Source organism: Maniola jurtina, chromosome 5, assembly GCF_905333055.1.
Source record: "Maniola jurtina chromosome 5, ilManJurt1.1, whole genome shotgun sequence".
NCBI classification, from domain to species: Eukaryota; Metazoa; Arthropoda; class Insecta; order Lepidoptera; family Nymphalidae; genus Maniola; species Maniola jurtina.
Window position 1 is genome coordinate 13226318 of NC_060033.1, and position 17139 is coordinate 13243456.

At 36.3% G+C, this 17139-nt stretch overlaps 3 protein-coding genes across 3 annotated transcripts; all 3 read left to right on the forward strand.

The window, feature by feature from the left end:
- The first annotated feature begins 1345 nt into the window (after positions 1-1345).
- Positions 1346-10939, forward strand: LOC123865800 (zinc finger BED domain-containing protein 5-like). Its single transcript, XM_045907035.1, has 5 exons — positions 1346-1356; positions 8159-8647; positions 8758-8934; positions 9038-10401; positions 10783-10939. The coding sequence occupies exons 3-5, from the start codon at positions 8764-8766 to the stop codon at positions 10937-10939; spliced, it is 1692 nt and encodes a 563-aa protein (XP_045762991.1). The 5' UTR covers positions 1346-1356; positions 8159-8647; positions 8758-8763.
- A 1992-nt stretch (positions 10940-12931) lies between these two features.
- LOC123865801 lies at positions 12932-14771 on the forward strand. The gene is made up of 2 exons (XM_045907036.1): positions 12932-13018; positions 14386-14771. The coding sequence occupies exons 1-2, from the start codon at positions 12961-12963 to the stop codon at positions 14769-14771; spliced, it is 444 nt and encodes a 147-aa protein (XP_045762992.1). The 5' UTR covers positions 12932-12960.
- LOC123865802 lies at positions 14770-16948 on the forward strand. The gene is made up of 3 exons (XM_045907037.1): positions 14770-15180; positions 16132-16644; positions 16938-16948. Exons 1-3 carry the CDS (start codon positions 14895-14897, stop codon positions 16946-16948), a joined length of 810 nt encoding a protein of 269 aa, XP_045762993.1. The 5' UTR covers positions 14770-14894.
- The last annotated feature ends 191 nt before the right edge of the window (positions 16949-17139 follow it).

The window sequence follows — 17139 nt, forward strand, 5'->3', positions numbered from 1 at the left end:
AATACTTATTTATTAACTAGCTGATGCCCGCAGCTTCACCCGCGTGGATTTAGGTTTCTAAAAATCCCGTGGGAACTTTTGATTTTCCAGGACAAAAGTAGCCTATCCGTAATAGCCCGTCCCCGGGATGCAACGCATTTCTGTACCACGTAAAAAACATCTAAACGGATGATCCTTTAAAAATCCCGAGGGATCACCAGGATTTAGGAATGCAATTCCTTACAGCATCATATAAACACAATTTAAAAATATACAAAAAGTTTTAATCTATCTTTAAGAAAAAATAGCGAGTATTAAAAATACCTAGTATTGAGAAGTGATAGTCGCACTACAATTTCAGGTAAATTGTAAATAATCCGATAACAATTGCTAAGCAAACAAGCGTTACGTCCGTTCTCGGAGAGGCCTCGGCCGATACTAATTTCCTAGTTCAATTTACTATTGCTTGTTGCACGGTTTTGTAGTGTGTTTCAAGATTATTTTTTGGAAACAAATATTAATTAAATTTAAATATTTTTTTTCTGTTTATATTGCAAATATGTTCTTCTTTAATGAGTACTTAATTTTATTTATAAATGAAGAAAAATAACCCACCTAAATGACAGTTTTATGTGTCTGTAGTTTTATGAAATGATGACTTTTTTGTTTGAATTTTTATAATGTAAAGAATGCCAAACGAAAGATTTGGTTCTGTCATCTTATTAGTTCAGGACCTTTTCTTTGGTAAATATATCTCTTTGTGAGAATCGACCAAGTAACTTTTGATGTAGTGAACGTCAAAGATGACACGAAATCCAAAATTCAGTAATAGTCTTTTGGTATTTTAGGCAATAAAAGGTAAACTATGAATAAATTGCAAAATGTTGTCTGTTAATTTAATAAAACAGGAAATATTCTACAAAGTAGTATATACATGTTTTACATAAATGCAGTGTTTAATAAAATATAGGGGGGCAAAATGGCTTAAGAATAGCTCATGCCGGTTCAACACTCTTAAGCTTCAGGTGTCAAAGAGAGCACCTGTCGTCGTTGCCTAGATATATATAATTATTTATTTGAAAATGATGTTTTGGAAAACTCAGATACTTCGGATCGTAGGCGCGGAATAGTCCAAGAAAATCAGTTCAGCCGTTTGAAAGTACAGGTATTTTCGGTCTTTTCTAGTTACTGTAACCTTCACTTGTCGGGGGTGTTATAAATTTTTAATTTACACTTGTTTTATAAAATTCATTCATCTTTATGTTAGGTACTTTTATATGTACCTGCTGTTTTGCAGATTCTAGCTGCCCTACATTTTATACCAGACAGAAGTTGGCCAGGATAACTTTCTTGGCCTAAGTCAGCCAACTGTTAGCCGTTGCCTTACAGTTACAGCGGATGTAATTGTAAGGCTACTTACCCCAGAAAGCATTAAGTTCCCAAAGAATACGGCTGAAATTGAATTGGCCAAGAGAAGATAAGCTTCATTTTTTAATAGGCTTAAGACAAGTGTCTGCCCATTTTAATGGAAATTTAATTGAAATTTTTTAATGTAAATCTACAGGGTTTGATTTGTTACAGTTTCCAAGAACGCCAAATGCCTAATACCCTAGGTGCAGTAGATGGGACCCACATTTCCATAGCCAAACCAGTTCTTGTTATCTGAAATGGCAACACTTACTATTCAACTCAAACGTCATTTTAGAGGGCCATTTAGGGTATTTAAATTTAGTTGAAGCCGAAAAAGGAATGCGACTTAGAGATAGAGAAACTAAATTTAAAGAATCTAACATTTAGTTTAGGTTTAGGCTATGGTGCAACGGAATCGGTACCAATGTCCGACGGAGCAACGACCACGATGCAAGGTGATATGTGTGGCGTAGAATTAAAAATGCCACGAGGAATGTGAAAGATCTAGATACGTGCTGGCAGCAGTTGCAAATATTTAAGGATTCCTTTAGAATATTCATACTGGCTGGATTTGAGAAGTTGTCAGAGTCGAGAAAAGCTCTGACTCCCCCCAAATTTTATTATTTTAACTATGAAGTTTGTCATTTAAGTTTTTTCAATGGCGGGTATAATGCTTTTTTCGGAGTTGGTTAAAAATTGGTATTATATTGAATAAGTATATTTTGATTTTTAAATAAATTCCTTTCCTATTAAATCCTATTAAAAATCCTTATATTCATATAAAGGGAACAGCTAACTGACTGGTCTATCAATGCACAGCTTGAACCGGAGGGCAGGAGGAAAGGAAATTAAACATGTTTGCATTTAGATTATGATTAATTTAACCGAACAGGAAGCTTATTATTCTCGTCAAATAGGATTGTATGCATTATGTATTATGAATGTGAAAAGTGATGATATTAATATATTCACTTGGACAGAAGACCAAGCTGGTAAAGGAAGCCTTGAGGTCTCATTGGCCTTACTAAACTTTTTGATGAGTAGAGATTTTGGAAATAAAAAGAAATTAAGGCTTTTCTGTGATGGTTGTGTTTCACAGAACAAGAAAAATATAGTTCTACGCACATTATGTTATTTCATGACCAAACTTAATAAAATAGAAGAAATACAACTTTATTTTCCAGTGCGTGGTCACAGCTATCTCCCTGCGGATAGAGTGTTTGGAAGGGCAGAAAAAATTCTTAGAAAGCATCAAGTAATATTAACTAAAGAGGAGTACCATAAGATCTATGAAGAAGTTGGAAAATTAAAAATTATCGGAAAGGATTGGAATTTATATGATACCAAAGCACTAAACAAGCAGTTCAAAGGATTTAGACAAAATAAGTGAATTGAAAAGAATATTCATAAAGAAAACAGAGTCTAATGTACTTGTTAAAGGTATGGAAAATTTTAATTTTGAGTCCACAGAAGAGTATGTTTCACTTGCTAAGAGAGGTGTGAAGCAGAGTCAGGTGCGCAGGCTCAATTTAAAAAAACTTCCTTTAAGTCATCCAATTACCAAAGAAAAGAAAAAGAGGTAGAAAATCTCTTACAATCCATGTTTGGGCCTGAATGGAAAAACGATGATGGTTTGGCGTGGTTTGGCATGGTATAAAACCATTTTATTTAACCAACCAAGCAGTATTCAAGAAGAAGAAGATATTGTGTGTGACTGTTTGGAACATGAGATTAGTGTAAGAATATAAATTGTTATAGTAGATGATTGAATAATATGGAGACATACACAACATTTTATTTCTTTAAAATATCTATTTCTAAAATACCTACATGATACTGCCTGTAGCAAACTAAAAGTGTTTTGTCCCCAACTAGTTCAATCATAAAGTGATAAGTCCCTTGTTTTCATTCAAAATAAGTTTTGTCCATATTTTAATTGTAAATAACAATAATATAAAGCACATTCGACTACAAAATACTTTGTAATTATACATTATAAACACCCATTATTGTAAAAAAATGTCATACTGTAAGCCTAAGTGCATTATCGCCCGATGTAGTAAAGAGACAAAAATCACGCTTTTCAAGGCATACTGCCAAAACTTCTACTCGGGAAGCTTGTGGGTCAACTTTTCAAAAAAGGCCATAGACACCCTAAGGGTGCAGTATAATAATGGTTTTAGGATGCTGTTGGGCTTGCCGCGGTTCTGTTCAGCCTCAGGCATGTTCGCAGACGAGCGGACTGATGACTTCTTTGCAATAATGCGGAAGAAGTCCGCATCACTGCTGAAAAGACTGCGCTCAGGTTCCAACAGCATCCTGAACATGTTTGCGAGCAAGATGGACTCACCAATGCTTAAACACATTGTTAAAGTGTTGGTGAGGCCACCTTTGTAAATAATTCTGTCTGTTGCCACGAATATAGTTTAGGTAAGGTACTAACATTAGGTTTTTAAGTGTCTGTATACTAACAAATTGAGCCATAGTTGCTTTAAATAAAAGGATTATTATTATTATTATTATTATTATTATTATTATAAATATAAATACAAGTTTTAATCGTTTTCCCAAAAATCTGATTTGAGTGACAAAACATGTTTTGAAAGTTTGCTCCTCACATATGCTGATGCATCTACCCCAACGCATACACCAGAACCCCAAACAGGAGTCCATACTGCAACTGGCGACGAGTTGCACTTTAGCAACATTGAAGAAATAGTTAACCAGTTAGAAGATGACACACAATAAATAAATTTGATTTAGATATTTGATAATTATACTGATTTGTGATTACACTTTTTTTACTCACCTTTACATACCTAGTCCTTTAAAACATTAGTCATTTCCGTTTGCCGTGGAGACCCTGGGGCCATGGAGTCTTAGTGCAAAGAAATTTTTACGAGTCATTTCACCGCGTTTAATAGCCTCATCGGGTGACAGAAGGGCTGGCTCATTTTTTGCGCAACGGATCAGCCTGGCTGTCCAACGCGGAAATGCAGCCAGTATTCTTGGCACCATTCCACGCGGGCATGATTTGTATAGTAATTAGATAAGGCTAGCTTTAAGTTTTATTGTAATATTTTCAATTGTTATAATATATTATATTTTTTCTTATATAATAATATATAAAAAAATTCCTTACAAACTTCTGGTATGATCTTGCTGATCAATTGTTTTGATATTTTAAAGGTATATGACAGTGAGCCATATGAGTCACCTGTTGCAAAAAACCTTAAAGTAACAAGTAGTCTTCTCTGAGGCTCAATAGGATGCCGAAATTTCGTTTCTTTTTTTTTATTGATGGTCCAATCAATCTTAATAACATTTCAAAATCAGTTGGTGACATTCTTGTGAAGTTCTGAAATGACCCATCAAATCCGCGGAGGTCATTAAATATATAACTTCTATTCAACAAATAGTTTCGAATCCACCACCTTTTCTTCTTTTTTTTTCGATTAATGCTCTTGTGAATTATTATGTAAGCAGCAGAGAGCATCACTACCTCCTCGGGCGACATCCTGTGAACAACTGACAAGTGTGGACGGCCAAGTTTCAGAAAAATGTGTTTATTGTAAACTTGTTTAACGCTAGTCATAAACAGTTTATCAACTTTCACTAATGAATACGTGGCTTTACTTACAGTATAGTAATTCGCTTAAGCTGTGGTGGCAATATTGCATCGAGAACAACATTGACGTATTTGAACCCTCGAAAAAATCCATACTCACATTCCTAACAACACAATTTAATAATGGTTGTGCGTATGGCAATCTAAATTCTCACCGTTCTGCTTTGTCAGCATTTATAGGTTACAACGTCGACTCATATGAGAGTGTGAAGCGCCTTTTTAAAGGTGCATATAAATCGAGGCCTATAAAATCTAAGTATTCGAGCACTTAGGATCCTCAAGTAGCTTTAAACCTTATTTCAATATGTTTCTTAATACCGAGCTTTCCCTCGATAAAATCACGAAAAAAATTGTAGGCTCTTTAGCTCTCTTATTTAGCTCGACAATATCAAGTTTTCCAAGAACAACGTCAAGATAATGATAATAGACGATATAAAACGTCTGTACATGCTAGGGATCAACCAGTTCTGTGCCTGCCATACTTTAGAGAAAATAGAAGTATTTGCTACAGGTGGGCAATATATCAGATTACGTTTCTAAAACTAGAAATATAAGAACTGAAGGAAGAGATACGCTACTTTGACTCACAAGCGAACACATAAAGCTGCTACAACGCAGTCCATCAGTAAGATGGATAAAACAAGCCCTGTCAGAGAGTGGTGTCGACGTCGGTCTATTCGGTGCGCACAGTTCGCGCCGACAACAAGGGTTCCAAAAACGAAAATAAGGGTTTGAGAACAAGGTTCCTTAGCCAATAGCCGTTTCCACAATATCTACACCTTTAACCAATAATCCCTCATGGCAAGAAGGTTTTGTTCTGGATGGCGAGGTTCAATCGAGAGAGCCGCTGACGATTTTCCGTCGATGCGGCCGATATACCTAGGTTTTGTTGAAAGCTGAGTACAAGGCGATATCCGATGTAGACAAATTACGCATTGTTAATAAACTAAGACAAATATATTTAAAAAAATAATAGTGCGATTGGCAACGCAGCTAATGAGCAATAGTTAACAATAGTTCAGTTACCCATAGTTGCTAAGCCCTTCAAATGTTGTTCTCAGGTAAATCACCTTTTTTAATCACCAGAATTTTTCTTAAGAAAAAATGCTTAAAAAAGAATGCTTAAATAGATCGCAATAGAAATATATTTCAGCGTCTAATTGATGTTGTTTGCTTTTCAACGTCGTCTATAAATAAAGGAAATTATTTAGAATTGGTTGATTATTTAGCTAAATATGACGGTGTTTTAGAACACAATTTACAAACGTCAACAAGTTCGTTTACGGGTTTATCAAATACAACGCAAAGCGATTTGATCTCGAGCATAGTCTGTGTGATTAATGACAAAATTAAAGAAGAAATAAATTCATCTGACTTTGTCGCTGTAATGATTGACGAAACGCCAGATGTAAGCTCTCGCGAATAGTTAGTATTGATTTTGCGATACTTTCATAAATCTGAAATAGTTGACCGATTTATTAAATATATCGACGTCAGTTCCCATCGGACGGCAGCTGCGTTAAGTTCTTTGGTTTTTCTTTGGTTAGAAGTACTGAATGAATACAAATGTTCGTCAAAATTGGTTGCTCAAACTTATGTCATGTCGTCTGAAGTCAACGGTGTTCAAGCGATTATTAGACGTACGCACCCGCAAGCGTTATTTGTTTGGTGTTCCGCACTTGTTCTCAACTTAACTCTTTCAAAATCTTTTGAAAGAGTTACCGAAACGAAACGGTTTTTTTTACACGATAAAATCATTAGCCAATTTTTTCCACTGGAGCTGCAAACGGTTATCATATTATAATGACTTTGCAGAAATGAAAAAATTACCTAGTGTCGCCGAAACGAGATGGACTTATGACTCGCGGACGGTAAACGTTATTTGTAGAGAACGCATACATTTGATTGGGACATGAACATACGCAGGAACACGATGACAAGTGGGACGGAGAAACTTTGTCGCATTTTTCATCATTTTTAATGAATTTAAAGATTTTGAATTCAATTTCTTTTTGCAAGTATTTTCAGATATTTTTTCATGTTTAAAAACGAAAACGTCTTGTCAACGAGTGCGCTGATGTTCGTAGGAAAATATTAAAGAATTCTGGGAAAGAGTACATTTCCAAAAGAGGTAAGAACGTTCCAGCCAAAACTGTGTATTGAGAGAAAATTATGAAATTTTTAGCCTTGGAACTATTCGGCAAAACAGATTGAAAGATGCTAACAAAAAGTTACTTACTGAAAAGAGCCTGAAGAAAAAAGGTAGTCCTGAACATTCTGTCAAGTAGTTTGTAATAAAAATAAGCTGAGTCTGGCAAAGTGGTTTGATGATAAACAAGTTATTTTAATCAGCTCCTATGTTGATGCATATCCATTAGAAAAAATAAAAAGATTTAGTAAAGAAACCGGTGGTCGTGTTGATGTGACTTGTCCCCAGATTGTCAAGCATTATAAACGGCATATGTGTTGATTTAGCAGATATGCTAATATCACTATACCGTAAAAATTATATTATGTAAGGAAATGTTAAAATTTGAGGCTGCTAAAACATAGTTAGTGCTTCTGAAGCGTTTACTTGCTTAGATATTGCCTTGCGCTGGTTTGAAACACAGGCCGAAAGCGACCAATATCAAATATCTGTGTGCCTAGTCGGAGATTTTTAACCTATTCGATCGCGTAAAAGTTAACTGCGTTTTGTATGGAATTGAAACAGCGCCATCTAGTGACAAGAAGAGGAAACATAATTTGTGAGTGCGAGTTTTTTACGTCTTCGGGACCGACTATTGTTTACCCACTCGCATTCGAAAGTGACAACGTGAGCGCACGTGATTGGTTGATTCAAGAACTAAACCCTTAGAGTGCGAGTCCGACTCACACTTGACTCATTTTTAATACATAATGATGATGTACATACTATACCTATTCATCTCTCATCTGGTCTCCCGCTGAATCTACTGGTGGTATCTAATCATTACTTTCCCTTTTGAAAAACCTCCAAAACATGTAAGACAGCCACGTAAAAACATAAACTGATAGACGCTAAGTGGAGTCTGTATAGTGTAGCTGTAGAAAAGAAAATCAATAATTTACCAGAAATTAGTCACTCTAACATATTAGAATGCTCACAAGCATTATCTACAGCAGCGGTTCCCAAAAGGTGTTCCGCGGAACCCTGAGGTTCCGTGAAAGACCCTCAGGGGTTCCGCGAAAATTCAAGATTTCCATATTGTAAATCGTTTCACTTGTGATAATATTAAATTGACGTAATTTATTATTCATTTTCAATCAACTTGTTTTAAAATATTGCATTCCAAAATTCCATTTAGGCGCCATGTAGGTAGGTAGGTACGCTGTGCGTGTCACGTGTCGCGTCGCCCGGTCGCGCCGCTCGTCGTCCTCCCACCGCCCGCGCCGCTCGTCGTCCTCCCACCGCCCGCGCCGTTCGTCGCTCTCCCGCCGCCCGCGGCATACCGCGGCAGCTTGCGACCATTCAGTTGAGTCAATACGATTACTAGGACTGCACGTGATCAAGTTTTTGATACCAAATTTTAAAACTCGAAAATAAGCTAAGAATAAATTCCGTACCTAGATAGTGATTGTTTATAGTTTTACGAGCACTGTTTTAAGCAGGTATGTTTTTATTATTTTTACGTATTATAATGATAAATCAAATGCTACTTATAATAGTTCCACAAAAACAGGTCGTTTTTGCCTAAAATATTGCTGTGTTTTACTTACAGTTCACGATGGATAAATGGCTAAAACCTGGGATTGCTAAGGGGAAACGTGGTGCTAGCTTTGTGGACAGTAATGTTAATACTTATCAATCTAATCAAGCTTTTGACCAAGTCTCATCTTCACCAGAAGGAGAGACAATTGAAAAAAAAACGGAAATTACCAGTGGTGCTAGTTGTTCAGTAAGAACTTAATTCTATTTTTTATAATTTATTTCAATTTGTTAAAGTTACACGTATGTGTCCGCGCTTATACGAACTGTTTTTTATTGCATTTTTTTTTCAGGGTATTGGTACGGAAGACACTTTTGTTGAACAAAATCAGCAAAACACAGTGATACCATCTACTACCGACCATACTGAACGTCAAGCGGGAATATCTTCAAAAAAGAGAAAATATGATGAGTCCTATCTGTCCTATGGATTTATACCGATAGGGAATGCTGAAAATCCTGATGGAAAATGTGTTGTTTGCAGCAAGATTTTGTTGAATAGCTCCCTGGCACCTGCAAAGCTTAAGCGTCACCTTGATACTAATCATCCTCACCTCAAAAATAAAAACATTAGTTTTTTTGAAAGACAAAGAGATGTACATCAAGCAGGTGTGACCGCTTTACAAAAATATGCAAAAACTGATAATGAAAACGCCACGAAAGCCTCATTCATGCTAAGTTATAAGATTGCACGAGCTGGAAAACCTCACACAATAGCCGAGGATTTTTTGAAACCATGCATGACTGAAGTTGTTGCCTGCTTGCTTGGAGAGGATTCAGCTAAGAAAGTGGCAACGGTACAGTGTTCGAACAACATCGTATCTGACCGTATTCATAAGATTTCAGACCACATTGAAGATGAATTGATTGATAGATTGAAAGAGAGCAATGCATTTGCAATGCAACTGGACGAAAGTACGGATGTTGCCGGACTAGCAATACTGCTAGTTTTTGTCAGATATCCATACAGAGAATCTATCGAAGAAGATTTGTTTCTCTGTGCTCCTTTGGAGGCCAATACAACTGGAGAAGAAATTTTTAAAGTTATTGATGAATACATGAAAAAAAACAAAATTGATTGGAATAAATGTATTGATGTATGCAGCGATGGAGCTGCAGCCATGATTGGTAAAGTAAAAGGAACAGTGTCAAGAATTAAAACTGTTGCGCAAAATTGTACTAGCAGTCATTGTATTTTACATCGTCATGCTCTTGCCGTGAAAAGAGTGCCATCTGATTTAAAACAAGTCCTTGATCAAGCCGTACAAATCGTCAATTTTGTGAAAACACGTCCACTGCAGTCAAGGCTATTCAAAAAAACGTGTGAAGACATGAAAAGTCAGCATCAATCACTCCTACACACGGAAGTGAGGTGGCTTTCCAGAGGAAGGGTTTTAAACAGATTATATGAATTGCGCGATGAACTGAAAGTTTTCTTACAGACCCTTCCTTCGCCTGCAAGTGCTAGCTATCTTGAACTGTTACGAGACGAGCGATGGTTGATGAGATTGGCTTATTTGGCTGACATATTTGATAAACTGAACACAGTGAGCAGCTCTTTGCAGGGAAGAATGATAACCATATTTACAGTGAGTGACAAAGTATCTTCATTGAAAGAGAAAATCGCCTTGTGGATTGAATGTCTTGGACAAAAAAGGTATGAGTGTTTTCCACTACTTGAGCAATTTCTCAAAAAATATAATCATCTTCAAATCGCTACAGACGTAGAGATAAGTATACGTGAACATTTGACAAACCTAAAAACATCTTTGGAGGAATATTTTCCAAAAGAAAAGCTTCGGTTACGGGAAATCGAATGGGTCCGAAATCCATTTAGGATTAGTACCAAACCTTTAACACTGACTGTATTGGAATATGAAAATTTAATTGATATTAAAAATTCATCCACACTCCAACAACTTTTCGAATCTGAAGCTATCATGAACCCGAGTCAATTTTGGATTGGCCTGAAAAACGAATACCCGGGCATTGCTGAAAAAGCTATCATAGCATTACTCCCATTTGTGACAACTTACAGATGCGAGGCTGGGTTTTCAGCGTACGCCTACACGAAAAATAAGTTTAGGAGTAGGTTGAATGCTGCACCAGACCTCCGCATCCAATTGTCGGACATAAAACCTGACTTCGATGTAATTTTAAGGAAAACTATGAAGAGATTTCATTCATCACATTAAAATTTTTGTAATTACCTTTTCTTCTAACTAAGTAAATATTTTTATCTTAAAAAGTCTTTCTCTTAACATCAAACTTTGCGGACACCAATCCAAAAAGCCTCAGATGGTGTGATTTCACGAAAAAAAATGTTGCTGTTAAGGCGGAAATATACTTACGTGGCGTGGCATGTCGTGGCGCGCCAGGATCATACGTTTTCATACATTTGACAGGACGTGACACGACAAGGCATACAAGTATGTCTTTAACCATATTAAATGTATGAAACCGATATGCTTCTGGCGCGCTACCACACGCCACGAGATGTAAGTGTATTTCCGTCTTTAGTTTACTTCTTACTAAAAGCTAGGGTTCCGCCGAAAAATGGTGAAACAAAAAGGGTTCCGAAGCCAAAAGAATTTGGGAACCGCTGATCTACAGTATTAATTGAAGCTGCAAATGAAACTTTTCCTGTAAAAAGATGTGGTATGGAATTTATTCCATCACCACCATGGTGGGATGTAGAATGCACTAATGCAGTTAAACAAAGAAAAGAAGCCGAGAAGCAATTTTGCCAAAACATGACTTATGACAATTTTGAGCGTTATTTACAAATTGCTAATACTATTATGGAGCTACTTCGGGTAAAAAAATATGAAGGGTGGCACAGGTTTTGTAAATCTTTAAGTCCTAATGTTTCACCATCAATTGTTTGGCAAAATATAAGAAGGTTTAGATCTGCATTTAAAGATTCACAACAGAATAAAATACCTACAGTTCTAGCAGAGCGAGTCATGGATCGTTTGGGTCCTCCTTATGTACAATGTCCCATGGCCTTAACGCCCATATTGTTTAGTAATTATAATGTAGGTTTAAATTCGCCATTTACACTTAACGAATTGAAAGGCGTACAACCTTTCAACGACTAAAGATTCTGCGAACAGTAGATATAACTAGTTAAATTTTGATAGACAGCTGCTTCCATATAATCACTTCATAGAAATTTTATTCTAAATTTGGTTGGTTTATATCACGACGCCAACATTACAAAAATAATAAACGCCATTTACGGGAGGCGTATGGGCTGGTTAGCTTCGGTGGTATGGTATCTCGCGATTCTCGATGCGTTTGAGGTTAGCTCGGTTTAAGCAGTAGTGAAGTCATTCGAATAATTTTGTGGATCTCCCACTCGGCACACTGTTCTCAAAAAAGTACGTGATCTAGCCGCTCGTAAGCGGGTAGGCTTGCTTCGGCAGACGAAGATTCAAGATTTTTTTAAGCGTTAATTGTAATTAGTTAAGACTAGTTTTACTACAAATTGTCTGCACTTTTTTTTGTTTATTTCCTATTTGTCGTTAAAGATATTCATAAATGTAAATAATATGGTTTTCATTTGAGTCCTATAGAAACAAAACCAGCAAACTGACGTCTCCCTAATCTGTGGTAAATAAGAAAAGTTATTTTCGTTCATGAATAGTTCATAAAAGCAGTGTTGCCAATTTAGCAAATTTTATGCTAGATTTGGCATATTTTTATGTTGTTTAGCATTTTTATAAGTTATTTAGCAAATAGCATATTTTTTGGCATATAAAATAATTATGAATAACAAGTTTACTTTCCTTTTTTAAGTCCAAATACTTCAAAAATATATATAAAATATACTGTAATTATCATTTGTTTTTTATTGTTGATGTACTTCTTTATAGTTGGATAGGGCATCACTGTCTGATATTTGATGATGGTGCCAACTTAACGGCAAGGGTAACCTTTACGTCAAACGCTCTCAAGCGTGTTTCGGGGATTCCCCAACAAATCTAATTCAATATACCATAGACAAACAGCATTCTTTCACTCCCTCCTTCCTTTACGAAAGAAGCGAGATAGATTGTAAGTACTATACCGCGATTACCGCGTATTCACGTATTTACTGACACTGTAAATGAAAGAAAGTTTAAAAGTTTTACGTGCATTATTAATTAATTGCTTAATAGTCGTTAATATGCCGCCTTAATACAGTCAGCATTACCGGTCTGAGTGGGAGCAAATGCTGGATTTCAAGGATTGGTTACAGCCTGTCAAAGATGATACGACGAAGGCCTATTGTAAGTACTGCAAGTGCGAGATGATTGCAAAAGTCCATTGTTTAAAGTTACATATTTTGTCAATAAAGCATAAGAAAGCTATAGAACCAGTAAAAAGTCAAAGAACAATTAATTTTCCCAAAGTTAAAAAAGATCTAAATACACAGAGAGCAGAATCTTCACTAGCGATGTTTGTGTGCGCGCATTGTTCGATTATGGCTGTCGATCATTTATCAAACTTATGTAAACACCGATTCGGTGATAGCAAAAGTGGAGACTTACGAGTCCATCGTACAAAATGCACAAATATTATAAAAAATGTTTTGGCGCCTCATTTTATTGAAGAAATTGTGTCAGATTTGGGAGACCAAGAGTATAGTCTCTTGCTCGATGAGTCCACGGATATTTCTGTAAGCAAAATGTTGGGAGTATCGATCAGATATTTCAGCCGATCTTTAAAAACAATAATATCCACATTTCTGGGGTTGGTCGAGATTGAAGATGGCACTGCAAACAGCATAGTCAACGGTATTAAAGGATTATTGTTAGTTTTGAATATTGAAATAAAAAAAAGATCGGTATTGGCACAGATAATGCTACGGTGATGACAGGCACTAACAACGGAGTACATGCCCTATTAAAAAATGAAACTGGTAATGATAATTTGGTATTAGTTCGCTGCGTGTGCCATTCATTACAGTTGGCTTTATCGCATGCTTCGGAAGAAACTCTACCACGGAATGTTGAATTTCTAATAAGAGAAACCTACAATTGGTTTAGTCATTCTTCGAACCGTCGACTATATTACAAAAATATCTACCAAACAATTAACTGTGGCTCCGAACCATTGTTAATTCCACAGATGTGCAACACCCGATGGATATCAATTGAACCAGCAGTCAACCGTATTCTGGAGCAATGGGTGGAATTAAAACTCCTGTTTGAAGTTGCTAGGCGCGATAACCACTGCTATATGGCAGAAACACTATACTCCATGTATAATGATCCTGTGAATCATTTGTATTTATTGTATTTAAAACCTATTTTGGAGGAAGTCCAAACTGTGAACAAGCTATTTGAAAGCAACAATATTGACCCAACAAAACTTTACAAAGATTTGTGTGCCTTACTTCAATCTACAAGTCGGCGTATTTTGAACCCAACTGCGAGAGTCGATATTTTTACACAAAATATAGAAAGTTATTTGGATCCGAAACCGTACATGGGATATGCTTTTGAAACAAAATTACGGGAATACAACCTTCAACCTGAAGTGGAAAATAATTTACGTCAACGTTGCCTGAATTTCACACTGAAACTTGTTTCAGAGCTGCGTTCTAGATTACCAATTAATTTTAATATACTTGAGAAAGTATCTTTATTTTCAGTAGAAGAAACTTTAAAAGCAGTCAAGCCTTCTCTAATCGATATTGCCCAAGAATTCCGAGTGGATGCATCTACAATGGATAGGCTCATGTCTCAATGGAGAAACATAGTGCACATTAAATGGGAACGCACATCTTCCACTGTAGAATTCTGGAATGAAGTAATTGATTACAAAGATGCAGCTGGTAATAACCCCTTTGCAGATTTATCTCAGTTAGCAATATCATTATTATCACTACCTCATTCCAACGCAGAAATTGAACGCGTTTTCAGCCAAATGAATATAGTCAAAACTAAACTTCGCAACCGTTTGTCGATAAAAACTTTAAATGCCATTCTATACGTCAGATTCGGCCTAAAGAGGGCAGGGAAATGCTGCTATTCTTAAGCGGGTTGCAGACCAAGAGCTAAGCTAAGTTAGTTTAGCTTAGCTCGCATAGCTGACGCAGTTTTCCATACTTGTGTGCAGACCGCAAACTATGTGAACTAAGCTATGTGAGCTAACTAAAATATGCGAAGCTATGTTAGTTGTGTATGCCGATGCGCAGCTACGCGAGCTAAGCTATGTCCCTCCCGCCTTCCCCGCACGCCCTTCGCACATCCTTCGCCAGTGCTGTCCAGTGTCCTTTGTCGTACGCACGGTCGTTTCGTAGCGAATATGGAGCAATTTATCGAAGTTGTTAAACAATTTCCTGTGTTATGGAACACACAGTTAAAGGACTATCACAATTTAATTAAAAAGGATGTTGTATGGAAACAAATAGTGGAGGAAATAAGTAATCCAGACATACCAGACGGTGAGTTTAATTATTTTTTATTTCAAGTTTAATCTAATTTACATTATTAAAATAATTACAAAATAACTCTCTGACACGAAATGCTTCTCTAGTTGCTCGTAAGTTGTCGTATTGTACTGATCTTAAAGTTTGCTGTTCTTCAATATTGACGGTATTGGCGTTACTAGTTGTCGTTCTTGAAGACATTAAATAATTGTGCAAGACACAGGTAGTCTTTGTAATGACGTCCACTAGTTCCAATTGACATTCAAATGGTCGACGAAACACACGAAATCGCGCTGTTAATATGCCGAACGCATTTTCTACTACATTTCGTGCTCTACTGAGACGATAGTTAAAGGTGTTTTTTGCTCTGTTATCTAAACATGTACTCCGTGGGTACGGCCTCATAAAGTGTTTTTGTAATGGGAATGCTTGATCACCTATAAACACAAAAGGTGTTGGATCGCCATCAGGCGTTAAAGGTTTATGATTGGGCAAGTTTAATTGCCCGTTTTGTAATTTGTGGCCAAATGCACTATCTGCAAAAATACCTCCGTCGCTAAATCGGCCCATTGAACCAACGTCTATTATAATAAATCTTTTGTGTGCATCAACGACTGCGAGAAGGACGACAGAATAAAATTTTTTATAATTAAAATAATTAGAACCCGACTGAGGAGGGCATTTTATTGAGATATGCTTCCCATCCACGGCACCAAGGCAGTTAGGGAATTGCCATTTATCATTAAAGTCTTCTGCAATTACTTCCCATTCACTTTCTGTCGGTAACTTCATATATATTGGTTGCAAATGAATCCAAAGTGCATTGCACACATCTTTAACAATCAAAGAAACTGTATTATTACCCACTCTGTAATTGTATCCAATTGTTCTAAAGGAGTCGCCAGTAGCTAAAAACCTGAAACACATAAATATTTATTACTAAGTTTGACTTGGTGTTTGTTACAGTGAAAACTGCGAAGAATGAGTGGAAAAAATTACGAGATAGTCATCGAGAGTCACTCAAAAGGATGAAAGCCAGTACAAGTGGTCAGGCTGCTTCTCCGGCAAATAACTGGAAATATGCCGAGTTACTCGAATTTCTTTTACCCCACATGAAAAACCGTAAGAGAACTGGTAACGTATCAATTAATGATAAAAATACTTTGGCCAGTACATCAACTCAAAGTCAAAATACTTTGCCCGGTACTTCGATCGAAAGTCAAAATACATTGCCCAGTACATCAACCGAAAGTCAAAGTACTGAGATTTTCGAAGAAATTCCGAATGATGATGATGAAAATACTTCCGAACCACCAAGGATAAAAAAAAAAAAAGTTGCCGATGACGCATCATTAAACGACTTACTTCAGAAAGTCGATAACGATTTTATGAAGCGATGTGAGCAAAGAGAGCAACGGAAGGCTGAGGAGGCAAAAGAGGCGGAGAAACACAGACATCCGTTAAATTTATTTTTTGACAGTATGTGCGAGTCAACTAAAAAGCTTCCCGATTGGATACAAAGAGATGTAAAAAAAAAGCTTTTTCAAATTGTAAACGAAGCAGAGGAAAATATGAAAGTTATTTGTCTAGGCAGACTTATCAATATGGGTACTCATCATCATCCACATTTTCGACGCCAACTCAAAACGATAACTTAGATAATTTGTAACCTTTTGGCATTTACCAATAACAAATATAAATAAATGTTTTTTTTAATTAAAATAGTTTTGCTTACCTTAAACAAATAGCTAATCTTTCTTCTGGGGTTATAGCCTTCCGATAGTTAGTATCTTGTTTAGTAATATCTCCGATAATCAATGATAACAAATCATAAAACTGAACTCTTGTAACACGATAATATAACTGAAAATGTTCATCATCTAATTCGTAAAATAAAGTTCTAAACTCTCCACTTGCGTGCCGAGATTCAATGTGTTGACATATCCAAGGTCTAGAATGTCGTTTTCTTATATA